Here is a 13,738-nt window from a genome sequence, read left to right on the forward strand (position 1 = left end):
AGCCAGAGGGACAAGGACACCACAAAGAAAGCCCCAGGACCAGCCAGCCTGGACTCGCGTGAGGGCTCCCTGAGGCCGAAGCGCTGAGCAGGGCGCCTGCCTGGGTCTAACCTGGGCCCTCTGTGTGCACAGTGCAGTCGCGTGTAGGTTTCTATGGGGCTCTTAGCAGGGGGAACAGGGGCTGCTGCTGACACTTTGCCTTTTGGGGGGACCCTTGTCCTCCCACCTGGTCGAGCCGAGCCTTGACCTGAGGGGAGGCGCCTAGTTGTACTGCACCTTGATGTGAGCGCCTGTGTGGAGTCCCCGGGAGGCCTGCCCTTTGCTGAAAGGAGGAGTGCCTAGGGAGGAGGCAGTGCAGGTTGGAGACAGGGGTGTGGAATGTGTGAGGAATTTTAAAAGCCACCTCCTCCCCTCCCCTCTCTCCAGGTTCTACCTGCCTCCGCCCCCTCATGCCTGTGGTGGAAAGCCCTGAGACAGAGTCACACCTGGAGCCTGTGGAAGGCTTGCTCCAATGGGTGAGAATGGAGGGACTGGCCAGGCTGGCTTACCTTTGGTAGACTCTTTAATGAGGGCACTAGATGGTTCCCTGATGAGAGTGGTCTCATGAGGGTTGCTGATCTCCTCAGGAGGGACAGTGATCATTTCTATAGGGGTAGTGGTCTCCTCATGATGGATGCTGGTCTCTTCAAGAAACACAGTAGCCGTGTCCATGTGGGCAGTGGTGACTGCTGTGGTGGCAATGGTGGCTTCTGTAGAGCTGGTAGTCTCCTCATGGTGGACAGTGGTCTCCTCATGGGGGACAGTGGTCTCCTCATGATGGACAGTGGTCTCCTCATGGTGGACGGTGGTCTCCTCATGGTGGACGGTGGTCTCCTCATGGTGGACGGTGGTCTCCTCATGGTGGACGGTGGTCTCCTCAGGGTGGATGGTGGTCTCCTCAGAATAGACGCTGGTCTCCTCAGAGTGGACAGTGGTCTCCCCATGGGTAACGCTGGCCTCCTCAGGGTGGATGGTGGTCTCCCCATGGGGGACGCTGGTCTCCTCATGGGAGACGCTGGCCTCCTCATGGGGGAAGCTGCCCTCCTCATGGGGGACGTTGGCCTCCTCATGGTTGACACTGGTCTCCTCATGGGGAATGCTGGGCTCTTCATGGTGGACGCTGGTCTCCTCATGGGGAGCGCTGGGCTCCTCATGGTGGACGCTGGTTTCCTCATGGGGGATGCTGGTCTCCTCATGATGGACACTAGCCTCCTCATGGGGGACGCTGGCCTCCTCATGGGTAACACTGGCCTCCTCATGGTAGACACTGGTCTCCTCATGGTGGACACTGCTCTCCTCATGGGGAATGCTGGGCTCTTCATGGTGGATGCTGGTCTCCTCGTGGGGAATGCTGGGCTCTTCATGGTGGACACTGGCCTCTTCATGGGGAATGCTGGTCTCCTCATGGTGGACACTGGCCTCTTCATGGGGAATGCTGGTCTCCTCATGGTGGACACTGGTCTCCTCATGGGGAATGCTGGGCTCTTCATGGTGGACACTGGTCTCCTCATGGTGGACACTGGTCTCCTCATGGGAAATGCTGGGCTCTTCATGGTGGACACTGGCCTCTTCATGGGGAATGCTGGTCTCATGGTGGACACTGGCCTCCTCATGGGGAATGCTGGTCTCCTCGTGGTGGACACTGGTCTCCTCATGGGGAATGCTGGTCTCCTCGTGGTGAACACTGGTCTCCTCATGGGGAATGCTGGTCTCCTCATGGTGGACACTGGCCTCTTCATGGGGAACACTGGTCTCCTCATGGTGGACACTGGTCTCCTCATGGGGAACGCTGGTCTCCTCGTGGTGGACAGTGGCCTCCTCATGGGGTATGCTGGTCTCCTCGTGGTGGACACTGGCCTCTTCATGGGAAACGCTGGGCTCTTCATGGTGGACACTGGTCTCCTCATGGGGAACGCTGGGCTCTTCATGGTGGATGCTAGTCTCCTCATGGTGGACGCTGGTCTCATGGTGGACAGTGGTCTCCTCATGGGGGACAGTGATCTCCTCATGGTGGATGCTGGTCTCCTCGTGGTGGTCACTGGTCTCATGGGGAACGCTGGTCTCATGGTGGTCACTGGTCCCCTCATGGTGGTCGCTGGTCTCCTCATGGTGATCACTGGTCTCCTCGTGGTGGTCGCTGATCTCCTCGTGGGGTACACTGGTCTCCTCGTGGTGGATGCTGGTCCCCTCGTGGTGGTCGCTGATCTCCTCGTGGGGTACACTGGTCTCGTGGTGGATGCTGGTCCCCTCGTGGTGGTCGCTGATCTCCTCGTGGGGTACACTGGTCTCCTCGTGGTGGATGCTGGTCCCCTCGTGGTGGTCGCTGATCTCCTCATGGGGTACACTGGTCTCCTCGTGGGGGATGCTGGTCTCCTCATGGTGATCACTGGTCCCCTCGTGGTAGTCGCTGATCTCCTCACGGTGATCACTGGTCTCCTCGTGGTGGACACTGGTCTCCTCATGGGGGACGTTGGTCTCCTCATGGGGGACACTGGTCTCCTCATGGGGGATGGTGGTCTCCCCATGGGGTATGCTGGTCTCCTCATGTGGTATGCTGATCTCTTCATGGCGGACAGTGGTCTCATGGTGGACAGTGGTCTCACGGTGGATGCTGGTCTCCTCATGGTGGACAGTGGTCTCCTCATGGGGGATGGTGGTCTCCTCGTGGGGGACAGTGGTCCCCTCATAGTGGACGTTGGTTTCCTCATGGGGGACACTGCTCTCCTCATGGTGGATGCTGGTCTCCTCATGGGGGACGGTGGTCTCCTCATGGTGGATGCTGGTCTCCTCATGGGGGATGGTGGTCTCCTCATGGTGGATGCTGGTCTCCTCATGGGGAATGGTGGTCTCCTCATGGGGGACAGTGGTCTCCTCATAGTGGACACTGGTCTCCTCATAGTGGACACTGGTCTCCTCATGGGGGATGGTGGTCTCCTCATGGGGGATGCTGGTCTCCTCATGGGGTATGGTGGTCTCCTCATGATGGATGCTGGTCTCCTCGTGGGGGACAGTGGTCTCCTCATAGTGGACACTGGTCTCCTCGTGGGGGACAGTGGTCTCCTCATAGTGGACACTGGTCTCCTCATGGGGGACAGTGCTCTCCTCATGAGGGATGGTGGTCTCCTCATGGTGGACAGTGGTCTCCTCATGAGGGACGCTGGTCTCCTCATGGGATACAGTAGTCTCCTCATAGTGGACACTGGTCTCCTCATGGTGGACAGTGGTCTCCTCATGAGGGATGCTGGTCTCCTCATGGGGTATGGTGGTCTCCTCATGGGGGACAGTGGTCTCCTCATAGTGGACACTGGTCTCCTCATGGGGGACAGTGGTCTCCTCATAGTGGACACTGGTCTCCTCATGGGGGATGGTGGTCTCCTCATAGTGGACACTGGTCTCCTCATGGGGGACAGTGGTCTCCTCATAGTGGACACTGGTCTCCTCATGGGGGACAGTAGTCTCCTCATGGTGGACAGTGGTCTCCTCATGAGGGATGCTCGTCTCCTCATGGGGGACAGTGGTCTCCTCATGGGGAATGCTGGTCTCCTCATGGGGGACAGTGGTCTCCTCATGGGGAATGCTGGTCTCCTCATGGTGGACAGTGGTCTCCTCATGAGGGATGCTGGTCTCCTCATGGGGGACAGTGGTCTCCTCATGGTGGAGAGTGGTCTCCTCATGGGGAATGCTGGTCTCCTCATGGTGGACAGTGGTCTCCTCATGGGGAATGCTGGTCTCCTCATGGTGGACAGTGGTCTCCTCATAGGGGATGGTGGTCTCCTCATGGTGGACAGTGGTCTCCTCATAGGGGATGGTGGTCTCCTCATGGTGAACAGTGGTCTCCTCATAGGGGATGCTGGTCTCCTCATGGTGGAGAGTGGTCTCCTCATAGGGGATGCTGGTCTCCTCATGGTGGACAGTGGTCTCCTCATGGGGAATGCTGGTCTCCTCATGGGGGACACTGGTCTCCTCATGGTGGACAGTGGTCTCCTCATAGGGGATGCTGGTCTCCTCATTGTGTATGGTGATCTCATGGTGGACAGTGGTCTCATGGTGGATGGTGGTCTCCTCATGAGGGATGCTGGTCTCTTCATTGTGTATGCTGGTCTCATGGGGGACAGTGGTCTCCTCATGGTGAATGCTAGTATCTTCATAGGGGATGCTAGTCTCCTCATGGGGGACAGTGGTCTCATGGGGGATGCTGGTCTCCTCACGGTGGACAGTGGTCTCATGGTGGACAGTGGTCTCATGGGAAACAGTGGTCTCCTCATGGAGGATGCTGGTCTCCTCATGGTGGACAGTGGTCTCATGGTGGATGGTGGTCTCGTGATGGACGGTGATCTCCTCATGGGGGATGCTGGTCTCCTCATGATGGACGCTGGTCTCCTTATGGGGGACAGTGGTCTCCTCATGGGGGATGCTGGTCTCCCCATGGTGGATGCTGGTCTCCTCATGGGGGACAGTGGTCTCCTCTTGGTGGATGGTGATATCCTCATGGGGGATGGTGATCTCCTCATGGGGGATGGTGGTCTCTTCACGGTGGATAGTGATCTCATGGGAGACAGTAGTCTCCCCATGGTAGACGCTGGTCTCCTCATAGGGGATGTTGGTCTCCTCAGGGGTGACAGTTGTCTCCTCATGGGGGACACTGCTCTCCTCATGGGGAATGCTGGTCTCCTCATGGGGGATGTTGCTCTCCTCATGGTGGATGCTGGTCTCCTCATGGGGTATGCTGGTCTCCTCATGGTGGATGCTGGTCTCCTCATGGGGGATAATTATCTCCTCATGGTGGACGCTGGTCTCCTCATGGGGGGTGCTGGTCTCCTCATGGTGGACACTGGTCTCCTCATGGGGGAAGCTGGTCTCCTCATGAGGGACAATTATCTCCTCATGGTGGACGCTGGTTTCCTCATGGGGGATGCTGGTCTCCTCATGGTGGACGCTGGTCTTCTCATGGGGGATGCTGGTCTCCTCATGGTGGATGCTGGTCTCCTCATGGGGGAAGCTGCCCTTCTCATGGTGGACGCTGGCCTCCTCATGAGGGACAATTATCTCATGGTGGACGCTGGTCTCCTCATGGGGGAAGCTGCCCTTCTCATGGTGGATAGTGGCCTCCTCATGGTGGACAGTGGCCTCCTCATGGGGGATACTGGTCTCCTCATGGGGGATGCTGGTCTCCTCATGGTGGACGCTGGTCTTCTCATGGGGGATGCTGGTCTCCTCATGGTGGACGCTGGTCTTCTCATGGGGGATGCTGGTCTCCTCATGGGGGAAGCTGCCCTTCTCATGGTGGATGCTGCTCTCCTCATGGGGAAAAATTATCTCCTCATGGTGGACGCTGGTCCCCTTATAGGGGATGCTGGTCTCCTCATGGTGGGTGGTGGTCTCCTCATGGTGAACAGTGGCCTCCTCATGGTGGACAGTGGCCTCCTCATGGGGGATACTGGTCTCCTCATGGGGGATGCTGGTCTCATGGTGGACACTGGTCTCCTCATGGGGGATGTTGCTCTCCTCATGGTGGACACTGGTCTCCTCATGAGGGACAATTATCTCCTCATGGTGGACACTGGTCTCCTCATGAGGGACAATTATCTCCTCATGGTGGACACTGGTCTCCTCATGGGGGATGCTGGTCTCCTCATGGGGGACACTGGTCTCATGGTGGACAGCAGCCTCCTCATGGGGGATGCTGGTCTCCTCATGGGGGATGCTGGTCTCATGGTGGACACTTGTCTCCTCATGGGGAAAAATTATCTCCTCATGGTGGATGCTGGTCCCCTCATGGTAGACTGTGGTCCTATCATGGGGGACAATTATCTCATGGTGGATGCTGGTCCCCTCATGGTAGACTGTGGTCCTATCATGGGGGACAATTATCTCATGGTGGATGCTGGTCCCCTCATGGGGGATGTTGCTCTCCTCATGGTGGATGCTGGTCTCCCCATGGTGGACAGTGGTCTCCTCATGGGGAATGCTGGTCTCCTCATGGTGGATGCTGGTCTCCTCATGGGGGACAATTATCTCCCCATGGTGGACGCTGGTCCCTTCATGGTAGACTGTGGTCCCATCATGGGAGACAATTATCTCCTTATGGTGAATGCTGGTCTCCTCATGGGGGACAATTATCTCCTCATGGTGGACGCTGGTCCTCTCATGGGGGACAATTATCCTCTCATGGTGGTAGCTGGTCCCCTCATGGGGGACATTTATCTCCTGGTGGTGGAAGCCGGTCACGTCAGTGTGAGTGACAGCCATTTCTATGGCAACAGTGCTTGCTTCTGTAGGCACGACATGGTGGTCTGTGGGGAGACAGAGACAGGAGTTTCAGAAGGGCCAGCAGGACCCGAAGAGGTCTCCGTCTGCAGCGGTGTCTCAGTAGGAGTGGGTGGGCTCCGGGGGGACCCTGGCCATCTCGGGTTCTGCTTCCGGTGCCAACCTTCACCTACTCAAGCGGCAGAGCTCCCAGCACTCATCTGTCCCGGCACCAGGCACAGGAATAACACGTGACGGGGGCGGGGCGCCTCGGCGTGGAGGCGCTCGCCCGAGTCCTCTGGTGGGCAGCGGGCAGCCGTGAGGCCAGTGGGCGACGGGCACCTACCCCGGCACGGTCCGTGAGTGATGAGGATGAAGTTCACGGCGACCACGAAAGCGGTGCTGGTGCCCCGGATGGCCTCGAAGATGAGCTGAGGGCGGAGAGGAGAGGAGAGCAGAGGCCGCGCTGGCGCCTCGGGAACGGAAGCCACCCTCGCCGCGCTCCGCCCACGCCCCAGAGCCCGTCGAGGCCCGGGCGCCGCCGCGCGGCCCTCACCTGCATGGGCTGCGGGTGCCCCCTGTGGACGGTGACGGAGCTGTCCACCCAGCCGGCGCTCTGCGAGCCCTCGCGCCTCCACAGCGGCACGGGCGCGCTGCCCGCCGGGCTGCCCAGCAGCAGCTCGAGCGCCGTGCCCTGGCCCAGCCCGTACATGTGGTAGGAGAACTGCACGCAGACGTCGCCGGGCGCGCAGAAGGGCGGGCTCACCAGCTTGGCCGACTGCCCCGGCCGCGACAGCTTCACCAAGTCGAAGTAAATGTAGTGGTTCCCTGCGGGCGGCGGGGCCAGAGTGGCGGGGCCGGACAGGCCTGCGGGGCCGGGGCCCACCGCCCCTCCGCCGCGGCCCACCGCCCCTCCGCCCCGCCACGGCCCTCCGCCGGGGCCCGCCGCCCCTCCGCCCCGCCACGGCCCTCCGCCGGGGCCCGCTGCCCCTCCGCCGGGGCCCACCGCCCCTCCGCCCCACCACGGCCCTCCGCCCCTCCGCCGGGGCCTGCCGCCCCTCCGCCCCACCACGGCCCTCCGCCCCTCCGCCGGGGCCCACCGCCCCTCCGCCCCACCACGGCCCTCCGCCCCTCCGCCGGGGCCTGCCGCCCCTCCGCCCCGCCACGGCCCTCCGCCCCGCCACGGCCCTCCGCCCCTCCGCCGGGGCCCGCCGCCCCTCCGCCCCGCCACGGCCCTCCACCCCGCCACGGCCCTCCGCCCCGCCACGGCCCTCCGCCCCGCCACGGCCCTCCGCCCCGCCACGGCCCTCCGCCCCGCCACGGCCCTCCGCGCCGCCCCGGGCCTCGCCCCTCACCTCCGTTCAGGAAGTCCCTCCCCGGCCCCGACATGGGCGTCGGCACACTTTTACTCCCCCAGCTCCAGTGGCCCACGTCCCCGAACACGTGGTTCCAGTCACAGAAAGGGTGGACGCGGTCCTCGAAGTTGCACTGGGGGAAGCGCTCTGGGCGGAGGAAGGACGGAAACCTTCAGCCATGGGCACGCCCCGCGCCCGTCCCGCCTCACCACGCCCTCAACACGCCCCACCACGCCCCGCCCCCGCCACGCCCCGCCCCGCTCCACCACGCCACGCCCCTGCCCGCCCCGCCCCCTCCAAACCCCGCCCCTGCCCGCCACGCCTCGCCACACCACGCCCCCTCCAAACCCCGCCAAGCCACGCCCCTGCCCGCCACGCCCTCAACACGCCCCGCCACACCACGTCCCCGCCCTCCCAGCCACGCCCCCGCCCGCCCTCCCAGCCCTCCTTAGCCACGCCCCCGCCCGCCCTCCCAGCCGCTCCCAGCCCTCCTTAGCCCGGGTTCCCAAGGCTCTGTCTCACCCCAACAGGGAGCGATGCTGATGGCGTCCACAGCCACCGCCGGCTCCGGCTCCTCTCCGAACACACCCACCAGCATGAACTGAGAGCACGACGGGAGGGCTGCGTGAGCCGGCGGCCCACGACCGCACCCGGCCCAGCCGGCCGCTCCGCAGACGGGAGCCAGGCCCGGGGGCCCAGCCTGACCGTGTGAACGAGGCGGGAGGCCCCGGAGGGGAGGGCGCCCAGCCTGCCCGTGTGAACGAGCCGCACCCCGGCGGGCCCTGGCCGGACCGCGCAGGAAGGGTGCAGGCTCCTCCCCGAGGCTGGGCGCTCCCGCGGCCTCAGGTCCTCACCGTGTGGACGCCGCCCTGACCCGAGACCCAGATACGCCCTTTCCCCTCCAGTGAGAGTACTGTCCCCGGGTTAGGAAAAGAAGGCCAGGGCCTCCCCTGACCCCGCCCGCGTCCTGCCCCACAGCCACCCCACCCCACCCCACACCCCACCCCACCCCACCCCACCCCACACCACACCCCACACACCACACCACACCACACCACACCACACCCCACCCCCCACACCCCACACCACCCCACACCCCACACCCTACACCACACCACACACCACCCCACCCCACACCCCACACCACCCCACACCACACACCCCACACCCCACCCCACACCCCACACCACACACCACACCACACCACACCCACCCCACCCCACACCACCCCACACCACACCCCACACCACACACCACACCACACCACACCCCCCCCACCCCACACCACCCCACACCACACCCCACACCCTACACCACACCACACACCACCCCACCCCCCACCCCCCACACCCCACACCACCCCACACCACACACCCCACACCCCACCCCACACCACACCCCACACCCCACCCCACACCACACACCACACCACACCACACACCCTACACCACCCCACACCACACACCCCACCTCACACCCCACACCACACCCCACACCACCCCACACCACCCCACACCACATCACCCCACACCACACCACACACCACCCCACACCACACCACCCCACACCCCACACCACCCCACACCACACCCCACCCCACACCCCACACCCCACACCACCCCACACCACACCCCACACCACCCCACCCCACACCCCACCCCCCACACCCCACCCCACACCACACCCCACACCCCACCCCACACACCACACCACACCCCACACCACACCACACCACACACCCTACACCACCCCACACCCCACACCCCACCTCACACCCCACACCACACACCACCCCCACCCCACACCACACACCCCACACCACATCACACCACACCCCACACCACACCACACACCACACCACATCACACCACACCCCACACCACACCACACACCACACCACACCACACCACACCCCACACCACACCACACACCACCCCACCCCACACCACCCCCCACCCCCCACCCCCCACACCACCCCACACCACACCCCACCCCACACCCCACACCACACCCCACACCCCACCCCACACCACACCCCACACCCCACCCCACACCACACACCACACCACACACCCTACACCACCCCACACCCCACACCCCACCTCACACCCCACACCACCCCACACCACCCCACACCACATCACCCCACACCACACCCCACACCACCCCACCCCACACCCCACCCCCCACCCCCCACACCCCACCCCACACCACACCCCACACCACACACCACACCACACACCACACCACACACCACACCACACACCCTACACCACCCCACACCCCACACCCCACCTCACACCCCACACCACACACCACCCCACCCCACACCACACACCCCACACATCACACCACACCCCACACCACACCACACACCACCCCACACCACACCACCCCACACCCCACACCACACCACACACCACACCACACCACACCACACCACCCCCCACCCCCCACACCCCACACCACCCCACACCACACCCCACCCCACACCCCACACCACACCCCACCCCCCACACCCCACACCACCCCACACCACACCCCACACCACACCCCACACCACCCCACCCCACACCCCACACCCCACCCCACCCCACACCCCACACCCCACCCCACACCACACACCACACACCACACCACACCCCACACCACACCACACACCACCCCACACCACACCACACCCCACACCCCACACCCCACAGCCGGCAGCGCCCGGCCGAGGGGCGACGGCGGGGAGGGCCTCGCTGGCGCACCTGGACCTGGCCCTGCCCCGTGTAGTTGACGGACACGGGCTGCCAGTGCTGCCGGTGGTGCCCCGAGAAGAGGGTGTGCTTCCGGATGTTGCCTGCGGGGGCGACCGGGAGGTTGGCGGGAGGCCGGCGAGCGAGCGAGGGAGTCCTCCCGCCCGCGACGGTCCTCCCGGACTCCGGCGCACCCGTGCGTGCGCGTCCTCTCGCTCTCTCCCGCTCGCGGGGGCGCGGAGCGCGCGGGGGCCGGAGTCCGGGAGCCCCACTGCCTGCGCCCCCGCGAGACCGCGCCCTCCGGGGGCTCCGACGGCGGGTCCCCGGCAGGCCCCGCGGAGCCCGGTGCTGCTTCCCCGGCAGGCCCCGCCGCTCACCCAGGAACGTGGCGTAGACGTAGAGGCCGTCCCCGGGCGAGTGGCCGCGCAGGATGTAGTGGAAGGACAGGGTGAGGCAGCCGCTGGACTGGCTCAGGGGGCTCAGCAGCACGGCCTTCTGCCCCGGCCTGGCGTTCGTGGGGTCCAGCAGCATGTAGTAGCCGGCTGCGAGAGAGAGGGCAGTGAGGCCCCGGGGAGAGAGCCGCGCGTGGGAGGGGGCGCCGTAGCAGCCTGGCACCGGGCGGCACAGACCCGGGCCACACAGCGCGCAGCCTGGCACCGGGCGGCACAGACCCGGGCCACACAGCGCGCAGCCTGGCACCGGGCGGCACAGACCCGGCCACACAGCGCGCAGCCTGGCACCGGGCGGCACAGACCCGGGCCACACAGCGCGCAGCCTGGCACCGGGCGGCACAGACCCGGCCACACAGCGCGCAGCCTGGCACCGGGCGGCACAGACCCGGGGCCACACCGCAGCCTGGCACCGGGCGGCACAGACCCGGGGTCACACAGCAGCCTGGCACCGGGCTGCACAGACCCGGGGCCACACAGCGCGCAGCCTGGCACCGGGCGGCACAGACCCGGGCCACACAGCAGCCTGGCACCGGGCGGCACAGACCCGGGGTCACACAGCGGCGCATCCCCGAGCGGTGCCGGCAGGGGCCCCGGAGGAGGCATGCGCACTCACGCCAGCCCCGTGGATTTCTGCAAACCGTGAGCTCAGAGGGGCGGAGAGGCCAGGAGGAGGGCAGGAAGGGGCCCGCGGAGAGTCGGAGGCGGGAGGAGCGCTGCGGGCACACAGCCGGCCGCCACACAGAGGAGAGGGCGGAAGAACTCTCCGGGCGCAGGGACACGGACCACTTGGTGCTGGCCCTGCACAGCTTGCTGGACGCCAGGACGGTGGAGGGGGGCAGGGCAAGCCAGGCGGAGTCCAGGAGCGCGGAGGGCCAACCGTCCCCCTGCTGCTCCGGCCTCAGCCTCCCGGGAGAATGGAACCTCAGGGCCGTGTGCTACTTTCTCCCTGACCGTGATACTTTGTTTCTGAAACAGGGTCCAGCCCAGGCTGCACTTGAGCCCACTAAGTAGCCTGGGCAGTTCTTGAGCCTCACGCCATCCTCCTGCCTCCGCCTCCTAAGGGCGGGGGTTACAGGCTTACACACTGGACTTGGCTCCTGGCTGGGCTTACACACTTATTCTCGAGTTTCTGGGACGCTGTGCAAGGTGGCTTACTCAGGAAACGCCAGCAGGAGAGACGCCGAGGAAAGGTGAGGGGCAGGTGGTGCCAGGTCCGCCTGGCAGCCCTTGTGGCCGGGCAGGAGCTGGAGAACCCTGGAAAGCACGCTCCTTTCCAAGGATCCCCGAGCTGAAAGGCCTCGGATGCCACTGGAGCGATACAGAGATGAATGGGGATGAACAGTACTCACTGCCAGGGCTGGAGAAGTCGTCATCAGGCCCCACACCCGGCATCCCCGACGGTCCTCTCCTCTGGGTCCACTTAGCCCCAGTGGCCGTGGGGACCCAGCTCCAGCCGCAGAGATCATTGACAATATCAAAGGTGCACATCTGAGACATGCAGACTGAAGGGGGAGGAAAGGAGATGCAGCTGGGTGTGGCTCAGTGGTGGAGCCCCTGCCTAGAGTTCCCCAGTGAGGGGCTGGGGTGTGGCTCAGTGGTAGAGCCTCTGCCTAGAATCCCCCAGTGAGGGGCTGGGGTGTGGCTCAGTGGTAGAGCCCCTGCCTAGAATCTCCCAGTGAGGGGCTGGGGTGTGGCTCAGTGGTAGAGCCCCTGCCTAGAGTCCCCCAGTGAGGGGCTGGGCTGTGGCTCAGTGGTCACCTGCCTAGAATCCCCCAGTGAGGGGCTGGGGTGTGGCTCAGTGGTAGAGCCCCTGCCTAGAGTCCCCCAGTGAGGGGCTGGGGTGTGGCTCAGTGGTAGAGCCCCTGCCTAGAGTCCCCCAATGAGGGGCTGGGGTGTGGCTCAGTGGTAGAGCCCCTGCCTAGAGTCCCCCAGTGAGGGGCTGGGTGTGGCTCAGTGGTCACCTGCCTAGAGTCCCCCAGTGAGGGGCTGGGGTGTGGCTCAATGTAGAGCCCCTGCCTAGAGTCCCCCAGTGAGGGGCTGGGTGTGGCTCGGTGGTCACCTGCCTAGAATCCCCCAGTGAGGGGCTGGGGTGTGGCTCAGTGGTAGAGCCCCTGCCTAGAGTCCCCCAGTGAGGGGCTGGGGTGTGGCTCAGTGGTAGGACACCTGCCTGGAGTCCCCTACTGTGGCTTGGGGTCAGCAGAGGGGTCGTGTAGGAGGCGGGAACTCACTGTGATTGCAGGTGCCCCGCTGGATAGAGAGTCCGTCCAGAGAGATGTCCAGGTACTCGGTGTTCCCCCTGATGCCCTCAAACACCAGCTGTGGAATCAGGGACAGGGACTCTGAGCCTGCGGGCCCCTCTGTGGCTGCTGGCTTGGCCCTGAATCTAGGTGCTCTCTCTTTAAAAATGGCATTCGTGTATGGCAGCCACAGCCGAGACTGTCGGAGGACAACTGTTGGGAGTTGGCACTGGGCCTCGACCGCGTGGGTCCTGGAGCCAGAACTTAGGTCCCCAGGCCCACGCAAAAGCAGCCCACGCTGCCGCCCGCCGCGCCCACCCTCCCCCAGCCGGCCGGCCGGCAGCTCACCCAGCTCGGAATGTCCCTGTCGGCGGGCACAGTGACAGTGGTGGGCACCCACGAGGCGCTCTGCGTGTTCACGTGCTTCCAGAGCAGGGAGGGCCGGTGCGCCCGGCCCTGGAACAGAAGCAGCCTGAGCTGGGCGCCCCACGAGAGCCCGAACATGTGGAAGGCGAAGTGGACACAGAGGGGGCCCTGCTCCCATATGTCGGGGCTGCGCAGGCGCACCACGCCGCCCTGGGGGAAGGTGTTGGCATCCATGTGCAGGTAGTAGCCCTCTGTGGGGACGGACAGACGGCAGCGCTGAGGCCCTGCCGGCCGCGGAGGCC

The 13,738-nt window shown here is 64.8% G+C and overlaps 1 protein-coding gene across 1 annotated transcript in view; it reads right to left on the reverse strand.

Annotated features, from left to right (window-relative positions):
- Zan (zonadhesin) overlaps positions 1–13,738 on the reverse strand; it is a 135,750-nt gene that overhangs the window by 113,050 nt on the left and 8,962 nt on the right. Inside the window, exons 5-15 of the mRNA XM_060368598.1 lie at positions 13,419–13,687; positions 13,062–13,149; positions 12,183–12,335; positions 11,989–12,121; positions 11,472–11,643; positions 10,336–11,236; positions 8,163–8,489; positions 7,641–7,787; positions 6,842–7,113; positions 6,632–6,716; positions 549–6,332 (exon numbers count right to left, since the gene is read on the reverse strand). Coding sequence (XP_060224581.1) covers positions 549–6,332; positions 6,632–6,716; positions 6,842–7,113; positions 7,641–7,787; positions 8,163–8,489; positions 10,336–11,236; positions 11,472–11,643; positions 11,989–12,121; positions 12,183–12,335; positions 13,062–13,149; positions 13,419–13,687 — 8,331 coding nt within the window. The remainder of the gene's footprint in view (positions 1–548; positions 6,333–6,631; positions 6,717–6,841; positions 7,114–7,640; positions 7,788–8,162; positions 8,490–10,335; positions 11,237–11,471; positions 11,644–11,988; positions 12,122–12,182; positions 12,336–13,061; positions 13,150–13,418; positions 13,688–13,738) is intronic.

The sequence above is a fragment of the Meriones unguiculatus genome, chromosome 15 (assembly GCF_030254825.1).
Source record: "Meriones unguiculatus strain TT.TT164.6M chromosome 15, Bangor_MerUng_6.1, whole genome shotgun sequence".
Taxonomy (NCBI): domain Eukaryota; kingdom Metazoa; phylum Chordata; class Mammalia; order Rodentia; family Muridae; genus Meriones; species Meriones unguiculatus.